The sequence below is a fragment of the Pseudophryne corroboree genome, chromosome 5, assembly GCF_028390025.1.
Source record: "Pseudophryne corroboree isolate aPseCor3 chromosome 5, aPseCor3.hap2, whole genome shotgun sequence".
Taxonomy (NCBI): Eukaryota; Metazoa; Chordata; class Amphibia; order Anura; family Myobatrachidae; genus Pseudophryne; species Pseudophryne corroboree.
This window is the reverse complement of record NC_086448.1, coordinates 546,098,315-546,118,482: the sequence shown is the minus strand read 5'-3', so window position 1 is coordinate 546,118,482 and position 20,168 is coordinate 546,098,315. Positions and strand designations below refer to the sequence as shown.

General features: G+C 46.5%; 1 protein-coding gene and 1 long non-coding RNA gene across 6 annotated transcripts in view; one reads left to right on the top strand and one right to left on the bottom strand.

Moving 5' to 3' along the window:
• LOC134928018 (uncharacterized) overlaps nucleotides 1-15,919 on the bottom strand; it is a 95,440-nt gene extending 79,521 nt beyond the window's left edge. For both annotated transcript variants that reach the window (XR_010177808.1, XR_010177809.1), the window contains exons 1-2: nucleotides 15,804-15,919; nucleotides 5,405-5,569 (exon numbers count right to left, since the gene is read on the bottom strand). This is a non-coding gene — a long non-coding RNA (uncharacterized LOC134928018). The remainder of the gene's footprint in view (nucleotides 1-5,404; nucleotides 5,570-15,803) is intronic.
• KIF13A (kinesin family member 13A) overlaps nucleotides 1-20,168 on the top strand; it is a 477,346-nt gene that overhangs the window by 327,347 nt on the left and 129,831 nt on the right. For all 4 annotated transcript variants that reach the window (XM_063923222.1, XM_063923220.1, XM_063923221.1 and 1 more), the window contains exons 22-25: nucleotides 9,787-9,960; nucleotides 14,027-14,178; nucleotides 14,621-14,753; nucleotides 14,842-14,988. In XM_063923222.1, coding sequence (XP_063779292.1) covers nucleotides 9,787-9,960; nucleotides 14,027-14,178; nucleotides 14,621-14,753; nucleotides 14,842-14,988 — 606 coding nt within the window. The remainder of the gene's footprint in view (nucleotides 1-9,786; nucleotides 9,961-14,026; nucleotides 14,179-14,620; nucleotides 14,754-14,841; nucleotides 14,989-20,168) is intronic.

Here is a 20,168-nt window from a genome sequence, read left to right as displayed (position 1 = left end):
AATGGAGGTACAGCGCAGCGGTAGCGCTGCGCTCCATGCTCCCACACATACCATGAACGGCACTCACAGGGTGCAGGGCGCTGGGGGGGGGGGGGTGCCCTGGGCAGCAGTTACTGAAGTGTTTTAGACTGGTAAAAGACATTATTCGGTGCCCGGGCACCGTATAGCAGACCCCCGCCAGTATAAAAAATTTAAATTCAGGCGGGACTGAAGCACGCCGGGAAGGGGCGGGGCTTAGCCGCACAGCTCACCAGCGCCATTTTCTTCTCTCCATAGCCGCTGCAGAGAACGCTGGCCCGGACCTCTAGGCTCCTCACACGTAAAAGGGAGCAAAACGGGAGGGAAGGGGGGCACACATTTTTTGGTGCTTTTCTTATTATTGGTACAGCGCTGCTGACATATATTAGTGTGGTGTAATATATGGGCGCTGGGGTGTGAGCTGGCATACTTCCTCTGTGTTTCTCTCTCTGGGCTTCCCTGTAGGCTGTCCCCTTTATTGGCCAGTGTGTGTGTTGGGTGTCGGTACTTCGTGTCGGCATGTCTGAGGCTGAGTGTTCCTCCCCGGAAGAAGTTACTAGTTGCGCAGAAAAGGAGCTGGAAATGGCTCTGTCGACACAGTCGACTACTGATTGGGTTGCTATGTTGAGCATACTTAATGCTAATGTTGCTTTGTTGTCTAAGAGGTTGGATAAATCTGATTCTCAGACACAGACATGGAGAAAATCCATGGAGGATGCTTTGGCTCAGGTGCAAGATGGTAGAAACAGATGCCGACACGGACTCAGATTCCGATGTCGATTTTAATGAGGCTACTTTACACCAAGGGTAGTTAAGAGTATTCAGTACATGATTGTGGCTATTAAAGATGTTTTACATATTTCTGACGAACCTGCGGTTCAGGAAACAAGGATTTGCCTATTTAAAGGGAAAAAAACTGAGGTGAAGTTTCCCCCCTCTCATGAAATGAATGCACTTTGTGAAAAAGCTTGGGAGTCACCGGATAAGAGGTGGCAGATTCCCAAGATAATTTTTATGGCGTATCCTTTCCCCTCTGATGACAGGGAAAAATGGGAGTCGTCTCCGAATGTTGACAAGGCTCTATCCAGTTTGTCCAAGAAGGTGGCGCTTCCGTCCCCTGACACGGCGGCTCTCAAGGATTCGGTGGATCACAAGCTGGAAACGTCTTTGAAGGCCATTTTCGTTAATACGGGTGCATTGCTCAGACCTGCTGTGGCGTCGGTATGGGTGAGTAGTGCTATTGCTAAATGGGCTGATAATTTAGCTTCTGATATGGATACCCTTGATAAAGATAATATTCTTTTGACTCTTGGTTATATCAAGGACGCTGCAGATTACCTAAAGGATGCGGTGAGGGATGTTGGCCTCTTGGGATCAAAAGCCAATGCCATGGCGGTCTCGGCCAGGAGGGCGCTGTAGATCCATCAATGGAATGCTGATGCCGACTCCAAGAAAAATATGGAAGCTCTCCCCTTCAAAGGTAGTGTCTTGTTCAGTGACGGCCTGGCTGACCTGGTGTCTACCGCTACTGCGGGTAAGTCATCTTTTCTTCCTTATGTTCCCACACAACAGAAAAAGGCACCCCATCAACAGATGCAGTCCTTTCGACCTAATAAATACAAACGAGGTAAAGGCTCGTCCTTCCTCGCTTCAAAGGGTAGAGGAAGGGGAAAGAAGTCGTCTGCAGGATCAGGCACCCAGGACCAAAAGTCCTCCCCCGCCTCTACCAAGTCCACCGCATGACGCTGGGGCTCCCGTGCGGGAGTCCGGGCCGGTGGGGGGCTGTCTCCGGATCTTCAGTCAGGTCTGGGTTCAATCAGCCCTGGATCCTTGGGTCTTAGACATAGTGTCTCAGGGGTACAGGCTGGAGTTTCAGGAGATGCCCCCTCACCGCTTTTTCATTTTGGCCTTGCCAGTTTCTCTTCCGGAAAGAGAAGTGGTAAATGCTGCGATACAAAAGTTGTGTCAACAGAGGGTCATTGTTCCCGTTCCCCCGTCCCAACGGGGGGAAGGGTTCTATTCGAGCCTCTTTGTCGTACCGAAGCCGGACGGTTCGGTCAGACCGATTCTGAACCTAAAATCTCTCAATCCATACATGAAAACTTTCAAGTTCAAGATGGAATCTCTTCGAGCTGTGATCTCCAGCCTAGAAGGGGGGGATTTTATGGCGTCAGTCGACATAAAGGATGCCTACTTACACGTCCCGATATATCCTCCGCATCAGGCCTTCCTGAGATTTGCGGTGCAGGATTGTCATTACCAATTTCAGACGTTGCCGTTTGGGCTTTCCACGGCCCCGAGGGTTTTCACCAAGGTCATGGCAGAAGTGATGGTTCTCCTTCGCAAGCAAGGGGTTACAATTATCCCGTACGTGGACGATCTCCTGATAAAGGCGAGGTCTAAGGAACAGTTGTTAAGAAATGTGGATCTTTCCCTGTCGGTTCTGCGACAACACGGTTGGGTTCTAAATTTGCCAAAGTCTCAGTTGATCCCGGCCACTCGGCTGCCTTTTCTGGGCATGATTCTAGACACGGAGCTACAGAGAGTGTTTCTTCCAGAAGACAAAGCTCTGGAAATCCAGACAATGGTCAGGGAGCTTCTGAGGCCGACAAGTGTGTCGATTCATCAATGCACTCGGGTTCTAGGGAAGATGGCTGCGGCTTACGAAGCCATTCCGTTTGGCAGGTTTCATGCCCGGGTGTTTCAGTGGGATCTACTGAACAAATGGTCCGGGTCTCACCTGCACATGCACCGGAAAATAAGTCTATCTTCCAGGGCCAGGATTTCTCTCCTGTGGTGGCTGCAAAGCTCTCACCTTCTAGAGGGACGCCGATTCGGAATCCAGGACTGGGTCCTGCTGATAACAGATGCAAGTCTCCGAGGCTGGGGCGCAGTCACGCAAGGAAGAAATTTCCAGGGAAAATGGTCAAACCAGGAATCTTGTCTCCACATAAATGTTCTCGAGTTAAAAGCCATTTACAACGGTCTGCTGCAAGTGAAGAACCTTCTTCAGGGTTTTCCTGTCCTGATCCAGTCGGACAACATAACAGCGGTGGCGTACGTAAACCGCCAAGGCGGAACAAGGAGCAGGGCGGCTATGGCGGAGGCCACAAGAATCCTTCGCTGGGCGGAACAGCACGTGAGCGCCCTGTCAGCAGTCTTCCTCCTGGGTGTGGACAACTGGGAAGCAAACTTCCTCAGCAGACACGATCTTCATCCGGGAGAATGGGCCCTTCATCAAGAGGTATTTGCAGAAGTGACAAGGCGTTGGGGAATTCCTCTGATAGACATGATGGCGTCTCGCCTCAACAAGAAGCTTCCGAGGTATTGTTCCAGGTCACGGGACCTCCAAGCCAGTGCAGTGGACGCCCTGGTGACTCCGTGGGTGTTTCAGTCGGTGTATGTGTTCCCTCCGCTTCCTCTCATTCCAAAGGTGCTGAGGATCATACGTCGAACAAGGGTTTCAGGCGATTCTCGTCGTTCCAGATTGGCCACGCAGGGCCTGGTATCCGGATCTTCGGGAATTGCTTGTAGAAGATCCTTGGCCGTTTCCTCTAAGAGAGGACCTGTTACTGCAGGGGCCCTGCGTGTTTCCGGACTTACCGCGGCTGCGTTTGACGGCGTGGAAGTTGAGCGCCAAATCTTAGCTCGGAAAGGTATTCCCGGGGAGGTCATCCCCACTCTCCTTAAAGCTAGGAAGGAGGTTACGGCAAAACATTATCACCGTATTTGGAGAAAGTATGTTTCGTGGTGTGAAACCAAAGCAGCTCCTGCGGAGGAGTTTCACTTGGGTCGGTTTCTCCATTTTTTGCAGGCAGGCGTCGATGCAGGCCTGAAATTGGGTTCCATCAAAGTGCAGATTTTGGCTTTATCTATTTTCTTTCAGAAAGAATTGTCCGTCCTTCCAGAGGTTCAGACTTTCGTGAAGGTAGTGCTGCATATCCATCCTCCATTTGTGCCGCCTGTGGCGCCGTGGGATCTTGAAGTGGTGTTGCAGTTCCTTATGTCTCACTGGTTTGAACCTTTGCGTAAGGTTGAGTTAAAGTTTCTCACTTGGAAAGTGGTCATGCTTTTGGCTCTGGCGTCTGCCAGGCGAGTGTCAGAGTTGGTGGCCTTGTCTCACAAGAGTCCTTATTTGATCTTCCATTCGGATAGAGTGGAATTGAGGACTTGTCAACAATTTCTGCCGAAGGTGGTTTCTTCGTTTCACATTAACCAACCTATTGTGGTGCCTGTGGCTACGGATGCTGTGGCAGTTCCAAAGTCTCTTGATGTTGTAAGAACTTTGAAAATTTACGTCGCCAGAACGGCTCTTACCAGGAAAACAGAGGCTTTGTTTGTCCTGTATGCTTCCAACAAGATTGGAAACCCTGCTTCTAAGCAAACTATTGCACGCTGGATTTGTAATACGATTCAGCAAGCTCATTCTTCGGCTGGGCTACCGTTGCCGAAGTCGGTAAAGGCCCATTCTACCAGAAAAGTGGGCTCATCTTGGGCGGCTGCCCGAGGGGTCTCGGCATTTCAGCTTTTCCGAGCAGCTACGTGGTCGGGTTCAAACACCTTTGCTAAGTTTTACAAGTTTGATACCCTGGCTGATGAGGACCTCATGTTTGCTCAATCGGTGCTGCAGAGTCGCCCGCACTCTCCCGCCCGTTTTGGAGCTTTGGTATAGACCCCATGGTCCTTTTGGAGTCCCCAGCATCCTCTAAGACGTAAGAGAAAATAGGATTTTAATACCTACTGGTAAATCCTTTTCTCCTAGTCCATAGAGGATGCTGGGCGCCCATCCCAGTGCGGACTGTTACTTGCAGTTGTATTATTACTGGTTATATTTGATTACACGTGGGTTGTGTATTAGTTATATTCAGCTTGTTGCTATTGTTAGTTCATACTGTTATCTGGTTTGCTGCTACTCCGGTTGTACGGTATGTTTGTGGTGTGGGCTGGTATGTTTCTCACCCTTAGTTTAAACAAAAATCCTTCCCTCGATATGTCCGTCTCTCCTGGGCACAGTTCCTATAACTGAGGTCTGGAGGAGGGGCATAGAGGGAGGAGCTAGTTCACACCCAGTCAAAGTTTTTTTTAGTGTGCCCAAGCTCCTGCGGATCCCGTCTATACCCCATGGTCCTTTTGGAGTCCCCAGCATCCTCTACAGACTAGGAGAAAAGGATTTATCGGTAGGTATTAAAATCCTATTTTATATATATATATATATATATATATATATATATACAGAGTTGCAGGATGGCGGCACTCAGAGTCTTCTTACTCACGTAAGTAGCTGAAAAACTTTTATTAAGGCATCAACGTTTCGGGTAAGCACCCGTCGTCAGGATAGCATAACAACAAATACCACATCTTACCACATTTATATACCTAAGCATACCTTCATTAGACCTCCTGACCGGTTCCAGCTGGGCGCCGCAGTATCAGATACCGGCCACCGTGCAAGCGTACAACGCGAACGCTGCTCCGTCCCGCTCTGTGACGTCATCCGTGTGCGTCCACCCAGTCCGTCCGGCCCGGCGTCATCAGGTTATCTCCATGGTAACTAATACATAAACAAAGACAAAATCAAACAAGAAACATTAGCGGTTAAAAACAAGATTAAAACATGTTACACACAGTAACCTATAATGATAATAAGCTGTCTCTTTGCATTGGTGAGTATATTGGATATCGTTACCACTAAACATGAATGTTCTACCAAATACTTCGTATAAGGGATTTATTTAACCCTATATAAAAACTAATGGTAACGAAAACTGTTATCAAAACACTTAAGGTGGATAAACGACTGCTGAGTTACATAAAACACTTCAGACCTAAGGTGTCATTAAGTCCCCTAGGGGCTATAGTGTCCAATTGGAAAATCCATCTGCTTTCCAATTGGAGAAGCGCTTTTCCTCGATTGCCACCCCTAATGGTAGCTGGTACATGATCGATCAGTTTAGATCGCAAACTGGCTATACTATGTTTAGCCTGAGCGAAATGTCGCGCTACAGGTTGTTCACTATCACCTGACTCTATGGCTGCCCTGATGGCGGATCTATGTCCTGCCATCCGTTCCCTAAATTGTCGTTCGGTTTTACCGATATAACTCAGTCCACATGGACAAGTTAAGACTTATATGACAAATTTAGTAGTGCACGTCAGTGCATGTCTGATTGTATATTTTTTTCCTGAGTGGGGGTGAGTGAACGTACTACCTGGAATAAGGGACCTGCAGGTGGTGCACCCTAGGCAGCGATAGCATCCTGCCCTCTGTGTCAAAAAATGTATTTGTGATTTCTTCTTTAAGGTGGTGACATCCCTCTTAACAAGGCGGTCACCCAAATTACGGCCTCTAGTATAACAAGAAAGGAGGCGTGAATCTTTTAGTGAAGTCAGGTTTTTATCTGTGTTGATAATAGGCCAAAACTTTTTTGCTACTTTATTGGTGAGTTGGCTTCTAGTATTATATCTATTTACCCAAGGCACAAAAGGTGTTTCTGATGTTGTTTCTCTAGTGGTTCTAAGTACTTCGTCCCTAGGGATAGCTAATACTTTGTCCCTGGTCTTCTCCAATTCTATGCGGGGGTACCCTCTCTCCGCGAACTTATTCACCATCTCAGACATAGCTTGTATGGTTTCCACTGGGTCACTAGTAATTCTCCTTACTCGCAACATCTGCGAGTAAGGGAGACCATTTCGAAGTGCTTGTGGATGAAAACTGTCGTGTTTAAGGATAGTATTCCTATCAGTTTCCTTCACGTGCATTGCTGTAATTACTCTCCCAGATTGGAGTGATATTTTTACATCAAGGAAGTTGATGACCGCTGGTGAGATGTTATACGTGAATTGGACTGCATGTCCTGTCCTGTTATGGGTAGTTAGTAAAGTAATTAATGATAATTCATCTCCCAACCAAATTAACAGAAGGTCATCAATGAACCTCACATATAGTGGCAGATATATCATAACTTCAGGTTTAGACAATAGTAGCTGTTGTTCAACCATAATCATGAAGGCGTTGGCGTACGATGGGGCCACATTCGACCCCATCGCACACCCCGCCAATTGCACGTAAAAACGTGCGTCATACATGAAATAATTTCTAGTAAGTACTAGATTAAGAAGTTGTAGAAATAAATGTACCGGGGGCCCTTTATAATGTGGATTATCTGTAATCAACAATTCCACTGCTCTTAACCCATCAGAGTGAGGAATGCATGTATACAGACTATTAACGTCTGCACTACATAGTAGTGTTCCAGGAGGGAGAGGTCCCAAGCTCTGAATTTTTAACAATAAATCTGTCGTATCCTTAAGATAAGTTGTAGAATTCTGAACACATGGATTTAATAGGGAATCTAAATACACAGATATGGGTTGATAGAGGGAGCCCCGGGCAGATATGATAGGTCTGCCCGGGGGCTTCTCCAACCCTTTGTGTATTTTAGGTACTGTATAGTAAATAGGTACCACTGGAAATTCTACAGTGAGCGCTTTGGCTACTTCAGAAGTAATATGTAATTGTGAAACCGCTGTCGATAAAATTGAGTCTATTTCTAATTTGTAACTCATCGTTGGATCACTCGATAATAACTCATAAGTGTTAGTATCAGAAAGTTGTCGTAGACATTCAGCATCATAATCCTCAAGGGATTGTACCACAACCGCTCCTCCCTTGTCAGCTTTACGTATGACAATGTCAGTACGTTTACTTAATTTGCTGACTGTCTCAAGTTCTCCTTTGGACATGTTGTTTCTATATGGTTTTTCATGTTGGGATACTGTGCCAAGTTGATCCATCAATCTAGTGAATGTCCTAATTGATGGATTGGCACTGATTGGGTCAAATGTGGATCTGGGTTGTAGCTTCTTTAAATTCCTGGGTAATGCTGCTTCTGTAGGGTTATTAATTGATGATGGTATTCCCTTGAAGTGCTCCTTAAGTCTCAAGGTCCGATTGAGCTTATAAGTGTCCACTTTCCACTGGAAGCTGTCAAACTTGGTAGTGGGGATGTAAGAAAGGCCTTTGGAAAGGACATCATATTCTTGGTCTGTTAATGGAGTGGAAGATAAGTTAAACACCTTATCTATTTTCTGCGCGGCGGTCTGCCTCTTGCTCTGCCTCGCGTTTTGTCTCCCCCTCCGCGTTTTTCTTTTACCGGGCCTGTATTGGTTACCTGAGTGGCAACCCCTAAAGGGTGGTGTTGGCCCGTGGAGGTGGATGGTTGAGGCTCAGATTCACTAGCCGATGTACTTGTATCTTCCCGCTGTAGTCGGTCAAAATATTGGCGTCGATATCTTGGTAAGGTATTACTTTGTGGCTTGTTGCTCATAGTATTCAGCCAAGAATACACCTGATGTCTTTGGTAATCCACTTGGACTTTTTTTGTATTTTTCCCTCTTAAATTTTATTAATTCATTTTTATGTTGTTCCACCTGTGATGTTAATTTATTAAGCCAATCTTCACTAGTATCTTGTGTGAAGTTGGCCTTATGTTGGAGCTCAAACGTAGTCAGTTTCTCTTTAGTGATGTTTAGTTCCCGAGTAGACTCTTCAATGACTGCCAATATCAAGTCCATGGAACATTTATTAAGGATTGATATCCACTTACGGCAAAAGGGAACTGAATAGCGTCCAATCGTGGGCATATTCCGGATTCTAAATCCTCGTGGGATTAATTTTTCCCTATAATAATCAGACAGTGTAATGGCATGGTATTTGAAATCAAGTTCTCTTTTTTTCAAATTAAACCATTCTTTGAATAATTCCTCCTGGGTCAGGGTTCCTGTGTTATCCACAAACTTCTCTGTGCAGAGAATGGCTTCTGCTTCAGAATCAGTGTAACTGAACTGATCCTGTGTGTCCATTTCCATCAGTTGCTGGGCCATGTCTGCAGTGTCCATGTCTCTTGCAGTCATATTGGATTTAAACAACACTCAGCGTAGTGTTGTTCATATAAGGACCTTCAATGCAAAGTAGTGCTTAATATGCTGTCGGTTAAAAACTTCACTGTGCCATGATAGAGAAGTAGAGCTGCAGGCTCAGCCTTCCCAATACACATAGACAATAATCTTGTCTATGTATATATATATACATATATATATATATATATACTGCTCAAAAAAATAAAGGGAACACTAAAATAACACATCCTAGATCTGAATGAATGAAATACTCTTATTAAATACTTGGAGGCCACACACACTACTGAGCCTCATTTTGACTTGTTTTAAGGACATTACATCAAAGTTGGATCAGCCTGTAGTGTGTTTTTCCACTTCAATTTTGAGTGTGACTCCAAATCCAGACCTCCATGGGTTAATAAATTTGATTTCCATTGATAATTTTTGTGTGATTTTGTTGTCAGCACATTCAACTATGTAAAGAACAAAGTATTTAATAAGAATATTTCATTCATTCAGATCTGGGATATGTTATTTCAGTGTTCCCTTTATTTTTTTGAGCAGTATATATATATATATATATATATATATATATACCTGTGTGTGTGTGTGTGTGTGTGTGTGTGTGTGTGTGTGTGTGTGTGTGTGTGTGTGTGTATATATATATATATATATATATATATATATATATATATATATATATATAAAACCTGTTAGTTTAGCCTTACAACGATGTCCTTGTTTATAAGAAAATAACATATAATTTTTGCAAATTACTTTCTTAATTTTAAAATCCGTTACTGTAATGTGGTTAATCAATATAAGAGGTTTAGACAAGACTTACACCAATATGCCTCACTTGAATTCCAGGTCAAAATTAAAGAAGCTACAGGCCTTCCGTTAAACCTATCAAACTTTGTGTTCTGCCAATACACCTTCTGGGACCAGCCTGAACCTACGGTAGCTCCACCCATGGTCAACCCCGACATGCCTTCACCTCGAAGTAAAGATGCTCAGTTTACGGTTACATTTGCACATTCTAAGGTTATTATTTTTATTATTTACTGCTAGATTTATATTGATTCATTACTCTGCAAAGAATTATTAGCAGATTTATGTAAGCGGAAATGTTTTTGGGACCAATAATGAGCAAAACTAAATGTAATATTAGACACTATGGGGTATATTCAATTAGGGTCGGATCGATTCCGACGTGCATTTGTCGAAATGGATCCGACAAGGGATATTCAAAGCCCATCTCAATTCTATTCAATGAGATGAGGGGGGGAAGGAGGAGGGGGGAGAGCCGCGGGCAGACGGGGGACAGTAGCACTGCAGGAGGATGTGGCACAGCTGCCAGACCTCACGGCAGGGTCCACCCAGCTCCAGCAAGCGGGACCTCACTTGCTGGAGCCGGGTGGACACTGCCGTAAGTGGCGGCTATTATACATCCTCCTGCAGCGCTGTGCTGTAGCGCTGCTGTCCCCTGTCTCCCCGCTGCTCTCCCCCGTCTGCCCGCGACTCTCCTCCTCTCAGGTCCCACATCTCAGTTCGAATTTTTTTTAAGTCGAACTGAGATGGTCGGAAACGGGGCCAAAATCTGTCGGATTTGGCCCCGTTTCCCGCAGAAGTATGCGAATCGGCAGCTATACCGACGATTCACGTACTATTCGACAAGTCGAATTCCCCGACTTGTCGAATAAAAATGCTCGGGACTGAATAGGTCGGAACCCCTTCCGACCTGAATATATATATATATATATATATATATATAGAGAGAGAGAGAGAGAGAGAGATCCTGTTCCTATTCTGTTGAAAAGCAGGGAGGAGAGTCATATAAACCTACTGTCAGAATTTTGTAGATACCGGAGACTGCATGAGTTAGGAGGAGCTGGTTTGACACGTAATTTTGAATGGAGAAATTTGTCTTCCCCAGATCCCATTTTAGACCCAGTAGGAGGAATTGATGGTAATTCTTAATCTGCTCCATCTTTTATTGTTCTTCAAAAGTAAAGCTACAACTAATTTATGGTATTTTCTGTTTATTAGGCTATATTATGAGCCATTCTCACCCAAACTCTCCTCCGTTCCAATAGTCAGCAAAATATATACACAGGGAATATGGATTCATGTAGCTTTTATTACAGAAGTATGCAGTCATATTGTCCACACTGTAATGTCGAATAGAGCTGAATGCTGACATCCAGAATGTCAATATGTTCATAATGTCAACATTCAGCTTTTTGACATGTTCAAAATATCAACATTATGCATGTCTACATAATAAACCTCTCACATTAGTGTAAGGCTACAGTTAGGATTTGATAGTACTGTTGACATTAACAGTGACGGCATTGTGAATATCAACATGGAACCCCATCCACATTTTGAATGTCTACAGCAGGGGTGGCCAACCAGTCAGAGGCAAAGAGCCAGAAAAGATCTGTAAGCAAGCGCAAGAGCCAATATCATGCGCGTGCCGAAGGCGCGCGCGCAAAAAAAATGGGGGCGTGGCCTAGTTTCCACAAAGCCACACCCCATTTTGTGCGCACACCTTTCGGTATGACGTTTGTAGGAGTATGACCTTGTGTCATAACACCGTTTTTAGTCATGTTGTACAGTGCCAAATACATATAATGTCCCAGTACAGTGCCACATACATATAAAAGTGTCAAAAAATAGGTGCCTCCACAGTGCCAGAAACATATGTCCCCACAGTGCCACATACACATATGTCCCCACAGTGCCAGATACATATATGCCTCATAGTGCCAGATACATATATGCCTCATAGTGCCAGATACATATATGCCTCACAGTGCCAGATATACATGTCCCCCCAGTGCCAGATATACATTTCCCCCCAGTGCCAGATATGCCCCCAGTGCCAGATATATATGTCCCCAAAGTGCCAGCTATGCCCCCAATGCAGTGTCTCCACAGTGCCAGCTCTGCCCCCAGTGCCAGATATACATGTCCCCACACAGTGCCAGCTCTGCCCCCAGTGCCAGATATACATGTCCCCACACAGTGCCAGCTCTGCCCCCAGTGCCAGATATACATGTCCCCACACAGTGCCAGCTCTGCCCCTAGTGCCAGATATACATGTCCCCACGCAGTGCCAGCTCTGCCCCCAGTGCCAGATATACATGTCCCCACACAGTGCCAGCTCTGCCCCCAGTGCCAGATATACATGTCCCCACACAGTGCCAGCTCTGCCCCCAGTGCCAGATATACATGTCCCCACACAGTGCCAGCTCTGCCCCTAGTGCCAGATATACATGTCCCCACACAGTGCCAGCTCTGCCCCCAGTGCCAGATATACATGTCCCCACACAGTGCCAGCTCTGCCCCCAGTGCCAGATATATATGTCCCCACACAGTGCCAGCTCTGCCCCCAGTGCCAGATATACATTTCCCCCCAGTGCCAGCTCTTCCCCCGTGCCAGATATGCCCCCAGTGCCAGATATATATGCCCCCACAATGCCAGCTATGCTCCTAGTGTCAGATATATATGTCTCCACAGTGCCAGATATGCCACCCAGTGCCAGATATATATGTCCCCCAAGTGCCAGATATATATGTCCCCACAGTGCCAGATATATATGTCCCCACAGTGCCAGCTATGCCCCCAATGCCAGTGACTCCACAGTGCCAGATATACATGTCTCCCCAGTGCCAACCATGACCCCAGTGCCAGGTATACATGTCCCCACAGTGCCAGCAATGCCCCCAGTGCCAAGTATACATGTCCCCACAGTGCCAGCAATGCCCCCAGTGCCAGGTATACATGTCCCCACAGTGCCAGCAATGCCCCCAGTGCCAAGTATACATGTCCCCACAGTGCCAGCAATGCCCCCAGTGCCAGGTATACATGTCCCCACAGTGCCAACAATGCCCCCATGACCCCCCCCCCTTCCCCCGTGCTCACTGCGCTGCTGCTGTCACTCTGTGAGGGGAGGAGAGCGCAGCGTGCGCCTCTCCTGCCCCTCACTCTCCGGCGGCTGTGTCTCTTCAATTAGGCACCGGTCCGTGAGCCAATCAAAGCTCGCGGACCGGCAGCTAATGCTCTGATTGGCTCACGGACCGCCGCCGGAGAGTGAGGAGCAGGAGAGGCGCACGCTGCGCTCTCCTCCCCTGACAGAGTGACAGCAGCAGCGCAGTGAGCACGGGGGAAGGGGGGGCCAGGGCAGCGGTGGCCCGGACCCGGCTGAGCCACATGCGGCTGATGAAAGAGCCGCATGCGGTTCGAGAGCCGCGGGTTGGCCACCCCTGGTCTACAGGAATCCATTTCCCCTTTCCTGCAGAATGACTTGGCATGCCCATCTTTAAGCAGTAGTTCTCACTTTCAGAATTATATACAGTGTATATGGCTCAGCACAACAAGAAGTCAGTACAACGTCTGATGGGATACAAGTGGGTAGATTAGTGCATTCTCAGCCCAACATAGGTTGCCAAGAGGAAATCGCCTAACCCAGCATCCACAAATAAAAAGGATATCTCATGCTGCAGTCCAAGTGATGATTGCCAATTCAAAGAGGCATCCATACTCTAGCAGTAGGCCCCAGAGCCTGTCTCCCTTTGCTCTCCTGCAGTGGAGATGTGGTATCAACCTACACTTTGACTATTTTCCCCAACCAGTCGCACTTTCTACAGAAAATTGTATTTGATATACGTACTGTATATATACTAATGTAGTAAAACATTAAATGTAGAAATGTTACACATACTGTAATAATAATAAATATGATCCCTATGTCTCTTGACTCTGTTAGGGAAAATGTTTTCCATTTTCTGGGGTATACGGTACCTAGCCATCTCAACCAACAATAGTAAAAATGGTTGTATAGAGCAATAGCGCAGGAACACATTCTAGAACAGAGAGTGGGTGTATGTTGTCTTGTGTGCTCAATAGGCAAATATGCAAAACTAAATCCACTGCATATCTTGGTACAGTTGGTAAAGAATCCTTACTGCCTCTCCACACCAATATGAGATACCTACAAATTATTTTTGGTTTCCTATATTTGTGACTATGAGGACTGCAAGGGCAATATCAAATGTAGTTGTTTTAGTTTTGTTTTAAGTCTCTGGTATATATTTATTTTAGGATTATGTGGTGCATATTACCGAAGAGTTTCTGGAGTTTATTTCTGAAGGGGCTCTTGCTATTGAAGTATGGGGTCACAGGTGTGCTGGAAATGGAAGATCCTTATGGGAAATTGATTCTCTTCATGCTAAGTCTAGAACTCTGCGAGACAGGTTTGTGTGGCTGAAGCATATCAAAAATGCATCTTTGTAAATACAATATAAATCTTTTATAAGGAAAGCCTTATTTTTCCTTACATGAATACAAAAATAATCACCATCGTTTAATATTTTTATGTCAGTTTATTCTTTCCTTTAATAAATATTGGGTTGGTTTGGCTGATATTCCTCCACAGTCAGGAGACCGTCGGTCTCCTGACTGCCGGTCACATGACTACATCCCATATTATTGTAGTATTATTGTTATACCATTTGTAAAAGTATTCACAGTTATCATTCTGGATTAAACAAAATGCCCATACAGCTTTATTATTTACTTGTATTTTTTTGTTTTAATGCAAAGACCTTGAGTGACTGAGAGTAACAGGTCTTATTACTGGACCCTAACATTACATTTGCTTAAGAGTAAAATAGAGTTATTACCATACTGCTCCAGGTGGAATGAGGTAACCCGGCGAATAGAAATGTGGATATCTATACATGAACTGAATGAGAATGGGGAATACGTGTCTGTGGAGTTGCATCAGGCAAAGGATGTGAACACTGGCGGTGTATTCCAGCTCAGACAGGTGAGGGATGTGTGCAATTAATGCCAGTTTTGTAGGATTTTTGTTGAGATTTTCTTTGTCTCTTGTTATATCTTTTGTTTTTGTTTAGGGTCATTCCAGAAGAATCCAGGTGACTGTGAAACCTGTTCACAATTCTGGCACATTGCCTCTGATGGTTGAAGCCATCCTTTCTGTTTCAATGGGCTGCATCACTGCCCGGTCCACTAAGTTACAGAGGGGGCTGGACAGTTATCAGGTAATTAGAGAGAAATAGAAGATAATTGTGTTTATGCAGCTCTGAAAGCTTTATGAGTATAATGGTTATTCATACAGTGAGATAAATGACAAAACTGGTGTACCAGTGGCTGTAATTTGCTTATTATTGCTTAGACACCATGTATCCACTCACACTTTTGTACTTCTGTCTCTCAATTGCCTTTCTGACTACCTTTTAAGGGTAACTGATATCATAAACAACCCCAGATTCCAAAAGATTACTTATCTGGGGTTTAAAGTTCATACTATCCAGAGGGTTCTCATGACGTCCTGCGAGTGCTGCTGCTTCGCTCTCCTACATGCTCACATTAAGCAGCATGTTATTTGTGGCATTGTGTTGCTTTGAAAAATAAGCAGGTTGCCTAGATACCAATGGAAATATTCATGAGCTGAAGGAGTAATGGCTAGTATGCACAGAATATTGGGAAACCTGATGGACACACTGAACGTTGAAACTTAGGGGTCTATTTACTAAGTCTTGGATGGAGATAAAGTCGCTGGAGATAAAGTACCAGCCAATCGGCTCCTAACTGTCATTTTTCAAACACAGCCTGTGGCACAGCAGTTAGGAGCTGATTGGCTGGTACTTTGGGGTCCATGTACTAAACGGAGATAAGCCTCCACAATGAAAAATTCAGTGAAAATGCTTGTACATATCGCTTCTCTGCATGTACTGAAGCATTTTCACTGACTGTTATCTGCCTGTGCTAAGTAATGTGCTTAATATCGCACTGCCATAGGCTACTATGGCGGCGATATTCCCCTCTGCTATTACTAAAACCTCTGATGACTCACCGCTGCCCCATTCCTCCTGTGCCCGCTTCGTCAGATTGGGCTGCCGTTAACAGCCCTCCCTGCAGCACAGAGCCGTTATCTGCTGACCTGCAGTGTTCGTTTTTTGTTTTCTGATTAAAGTTATTCTTGTTTGTAAAAAAAAATCCTGCCGGAGCTGATCAGCTGATGAGGACTCTCACTGTGTCCTCAAGGCTGGCTGATGCCCATGTGCAGAGTGGTCCTGGAGCCTGCATTCCTGGTCAGGACACTCCTGAGGGTGTGCTGGACGCTACTGCAGTGTACTGGTTGGAGGGTGGGATTGGGTTTACTTGTGTGCTATGTACTAGTATTCTGTATGCAGGGGGGGTCTGTTGCATGCTCCCTATGCTGTGCCCTCCTCCTAGTCCTCCTTAAACATGTATGTACTGTATGTATGTATCCATCTACATACATACATGTTAAAAGAGGACTAGGAGGAGGGCACAGCATAGGGAGCATGCAACAGACCCCCCCCCCCCCCCCTGCATACAGAATACTAGTACATAGCACATCAGTAAACCCAATCCCACCCTCCATCCAGTACACTGCAGTAGCGTCCAGCACTCTATCTTTCTCCTCCCACCCCCTTCCCCCTGCACGCTCCCCAGAAACCAGCATACACCCCCGTCCACTGAGCAGCAGCTGCTGGAAGGACCTCCTCTCCGCCTCCAGAGAACACCCCTCCTCCTCACCCTGCTGCTGCCGTGATGGGAGGGTAGATTGATCTGCACTGACAGTGCCTGCACACTGCCGATCCCCCACCCAGTGTCGGACCACACTCACGGCTGCACCCCCCTCCGCTGATAGACACCCAAAGGCAGAGCAGTGCGCCCACCCCCCACCGCCGCGGGAATTGCCTCCAGATCGCTGATGTTCTCTCACCTCTTCACGCCTATATGAAGAGGTGAGAGGACATCAGCGACCCGGCGGCAGTTCCCACGGGGGGTGCACGGCTCTGCCTATAGGTGTCAATCAGCGGAGTAGGGTGCGGCTGTGAGTGTGAGTGCGGTCTGACACTGGGACTGGGTGCGGGATCGGCAGTGTGCAGGCATGTAAAGAGAGGGCAGGGTTCCCAGAAGTCTGTGCGTCAGGGAGGGTTTCACAACCAATCACTGCTGGCCCGTCTGGGATTGGACAGGGAAAGCTGCACATGCGCATTATACCAGCGCTATGAACTAGGACGGGCATCGCTGAGAGGGTGAGTTACCGTTCAGCCGCTTCGTCTAGCAGAATCTTTGTAATAGAAGCGGTAAATGCACCCAGGACCACAGCGTTAAGCAGGCGAAGCGGGAGGAGGATTAAGGGAGCAGAATACTGTTAGTAACTAGACCCCTTTATCTCCAGCGACTTTATCTCCATCCAAGACTTAGTAAATAGACCCCTTAGGTCAATAACTTTTTCTATCATCCAGTTGGACACTGCACCTCGGAGTATATAGAGGCTGCCTGTACCTTGGAGTATAGAGACACTGATCGGTAAAAATGCTGAAGACTCCATCCGCTGCAATATCCCATGCAGTTTTATTACCCAAGGTGTATGTATGCCTCTTACCCAAGGGGTATGTATGCCTCTGCACTAGAGATGCTTATAGCATCTCAATTTAATATTTTTTTCATTGTTTTCTTTATTTTTTTCATTTGAACATCCTCTATCCTGTGACAGTCACTGTCTTTACAAGATATGGGACAGAATAAAGAAGGGATCAGACTGAGGAGGTGCTAGATATGGTACTGCCGTTTTGGGGATGCTTGACTGGCAGTCAGGAGACCGCCAGTCAGCATACCGGCCTCAGGATGGAAGGCAGGGGGGAAGAGCGCAACAAGCCCCTTGCGGTCTCGCTGTGTACTCCACGCTGCGGGCTCGCAACAGGTTCTATTCCCGACTGCCGGGATTCTGAGGGGGCAGGATGTAGGGGGAGGTATTGTGACCGCCAGTCACATAACTACATCCCGTACTGCCACCCTCCCACATCCAATGTCAGATGGCACTAGCAAAACATGACCCCCAGTGACTACATGTTGCAGTAAGGACCATGGTCCATGTATTTCTAGTGCCATAGGGCGCATTAAGTGGTCTGGAAACACAGATGCAGGTGAGTATCTTTCCTCTTCCAAGTGGGGGAGAGAAGATATTAGCACTGGTCATCCCTGGCAACCAAGCCTTACACTGGACGACATGGTGTGGCTGCCCTGGTGCTTGGAGACAGATCAGGTAGGCGCCGCTATTCCCCACAATGTGGACAGGGATTTTAAGGGACAGACAGTTTCTATACCACAGATATCAATTGTTTATTCATTACCATATTGGAACGCTATGTAATCGTTTTCACATGCTGGAGCTCTCAGCCTTGTTTGGTACTTTGAAATCCAGGTGAAAAACCGGAGTGGGGTCCCCAAGATTTTCCAATAACCAGCACCAGGCAGAAGCAGTCGGGGCGCTTATGCTAGAGCAGGGAGTTCCACAGTGTTGGGTTCCCCTGCCATACATTAAGACCAGCCCCAAACTGGTCAGCCTAGGGCTGGAAATCCTTGGAAAGTAGGGATCTTAAACTCTATTCCACGCACCCCTGGTGGTGGTAGGTGCTGGGTTAATAGTGTAAAAATGATCCTTTATTATTTTTTTTAAATAAAGGTATCACACATTCATTGGGGTAAATTTACTAAGATTCGTAATTTCCGAAAAAAGGTCAAAGTTCAATCACGAATGACATCGACAGTGTAAAACTGCAACTTTTTGAATTGATTACGATGGATTTACTAAGCTGTCGTATTCGGGTTTTTCTTTTCTTCCGATGTCGATGTCATTCGTTTTTTTTTACCTATTTTTACGGCAGTGATTAGCAAAACACTGCCGTTTTTTTTTACAATCAATCTCGGCCGGATCTGTGTGATCCGTGCTGGTGTTTATTTTTTTTTTTTTTTAATTAAACAATGTAAAATCATTAAAAAAAATGCGTGGGGTCCCCCCTCCTAAGCATAACCAGCCTCGGGCTCTTTGAGCCGATCCTGGTTGCAAAAATATGGGGAAAAAAATGACAGGGGTTCCCCCATATTTAAGCAACCAGCATCGGGCTCTGCGCCTGGTCCTGGTCCCAAAAATACGGGGGACAAAAAGAGTAGGGGTCCCCCGTATTTTTAAAACCAGCACCGGGCTCCACTAGCTGGACAGATAATGCCACAGCCGGGGGTCACTTTTATATAGTGCCCTGCGGCCGTGGCATCAAAAATCCAACTAGTCACCCCTGGCCGGGGTACCCTGGGGGAGTGGGGACCCCTTCAATCAAGGGGTCCCCCCCCCCCCCCCAGCCACCCAAGGGCCAGGGGTGAAGCCCGAGGCTGTCCCCCCCCATCCAATGGGCTGCGGATGGGGAGGCTGATAGCCTTTGTTGTAAAAGAAAAGATATTGTTTTTAGTAGCAGTACTACAAGGCCCAGCAAGCCTCCCCCGCATGCTGGTACTTGGAGAACCACAAGTACCAGCATGCGACGGAAAAACGGGCCCGCTGGTACCTGTAGTACTACTACTAAAAAAATACCCAAAAAAAGACAAGACACACACACCGTGAAAGTAAAGATTTATTACATACATCCACACAAACATACATACATACTTACCTTATGTTCACACGCAGGTCGGTCCTCTTCTCCAGTAGAATCCAAGGGGTACCTGTTGAAGAAATTATACTCACGAGATCCAGGGGTCCAGGCTCCTCGGGAAATCCAGGGGTAATCCACGTACTTGCATAAAATAAGAAAACGGAAAGCCGAGCCACGAACTGAAAGGGGCCCCATGTGTTCACATGGGACTCCTTTCCACGAATGCCAGAAAGCCACTCTGACTGATGTCTAAGTGGGTTTCTTCAGCCAATCAGGGAGCGCCACGTTGTAGCACTCTCCTGATCGGCTGTGTGCTCTTGTCCTCACTGACAGGCAGCACACGGCAGTGTTACAATGTAGCGCCTATGCGCTACATTGTAACCAATGATGGGAACTTTCTGCCCTGCGGTTGACCTAAAGTGACGTCACCGCTGAGCAGAAAGTTCCCATCATTGGTTACAATGTAGCGCATAGGCGCTACATTGTAACACTGCCGTGTGCTGCCTGTCAGTGAAGACAGGAGCACACAGCTGATCAGGAGAGTGCTACAACGTGGCGCTCCCTGATTGGCTGAAGAAACCCACTTAGCCAGAAGGCAAAGTGGGTTTCTTGCATTCGGGGAAAGGTGACCCATGTGCAAACATGGGTCCCCTTTCAGTTCGTGGTCGGGACACCGTTTTTTTATTTTTGGCAAGTACGTGGATTAACCCTGGATTTGCTGAGGAGCCTGGACCCCTGGATCTCGTGAGTAT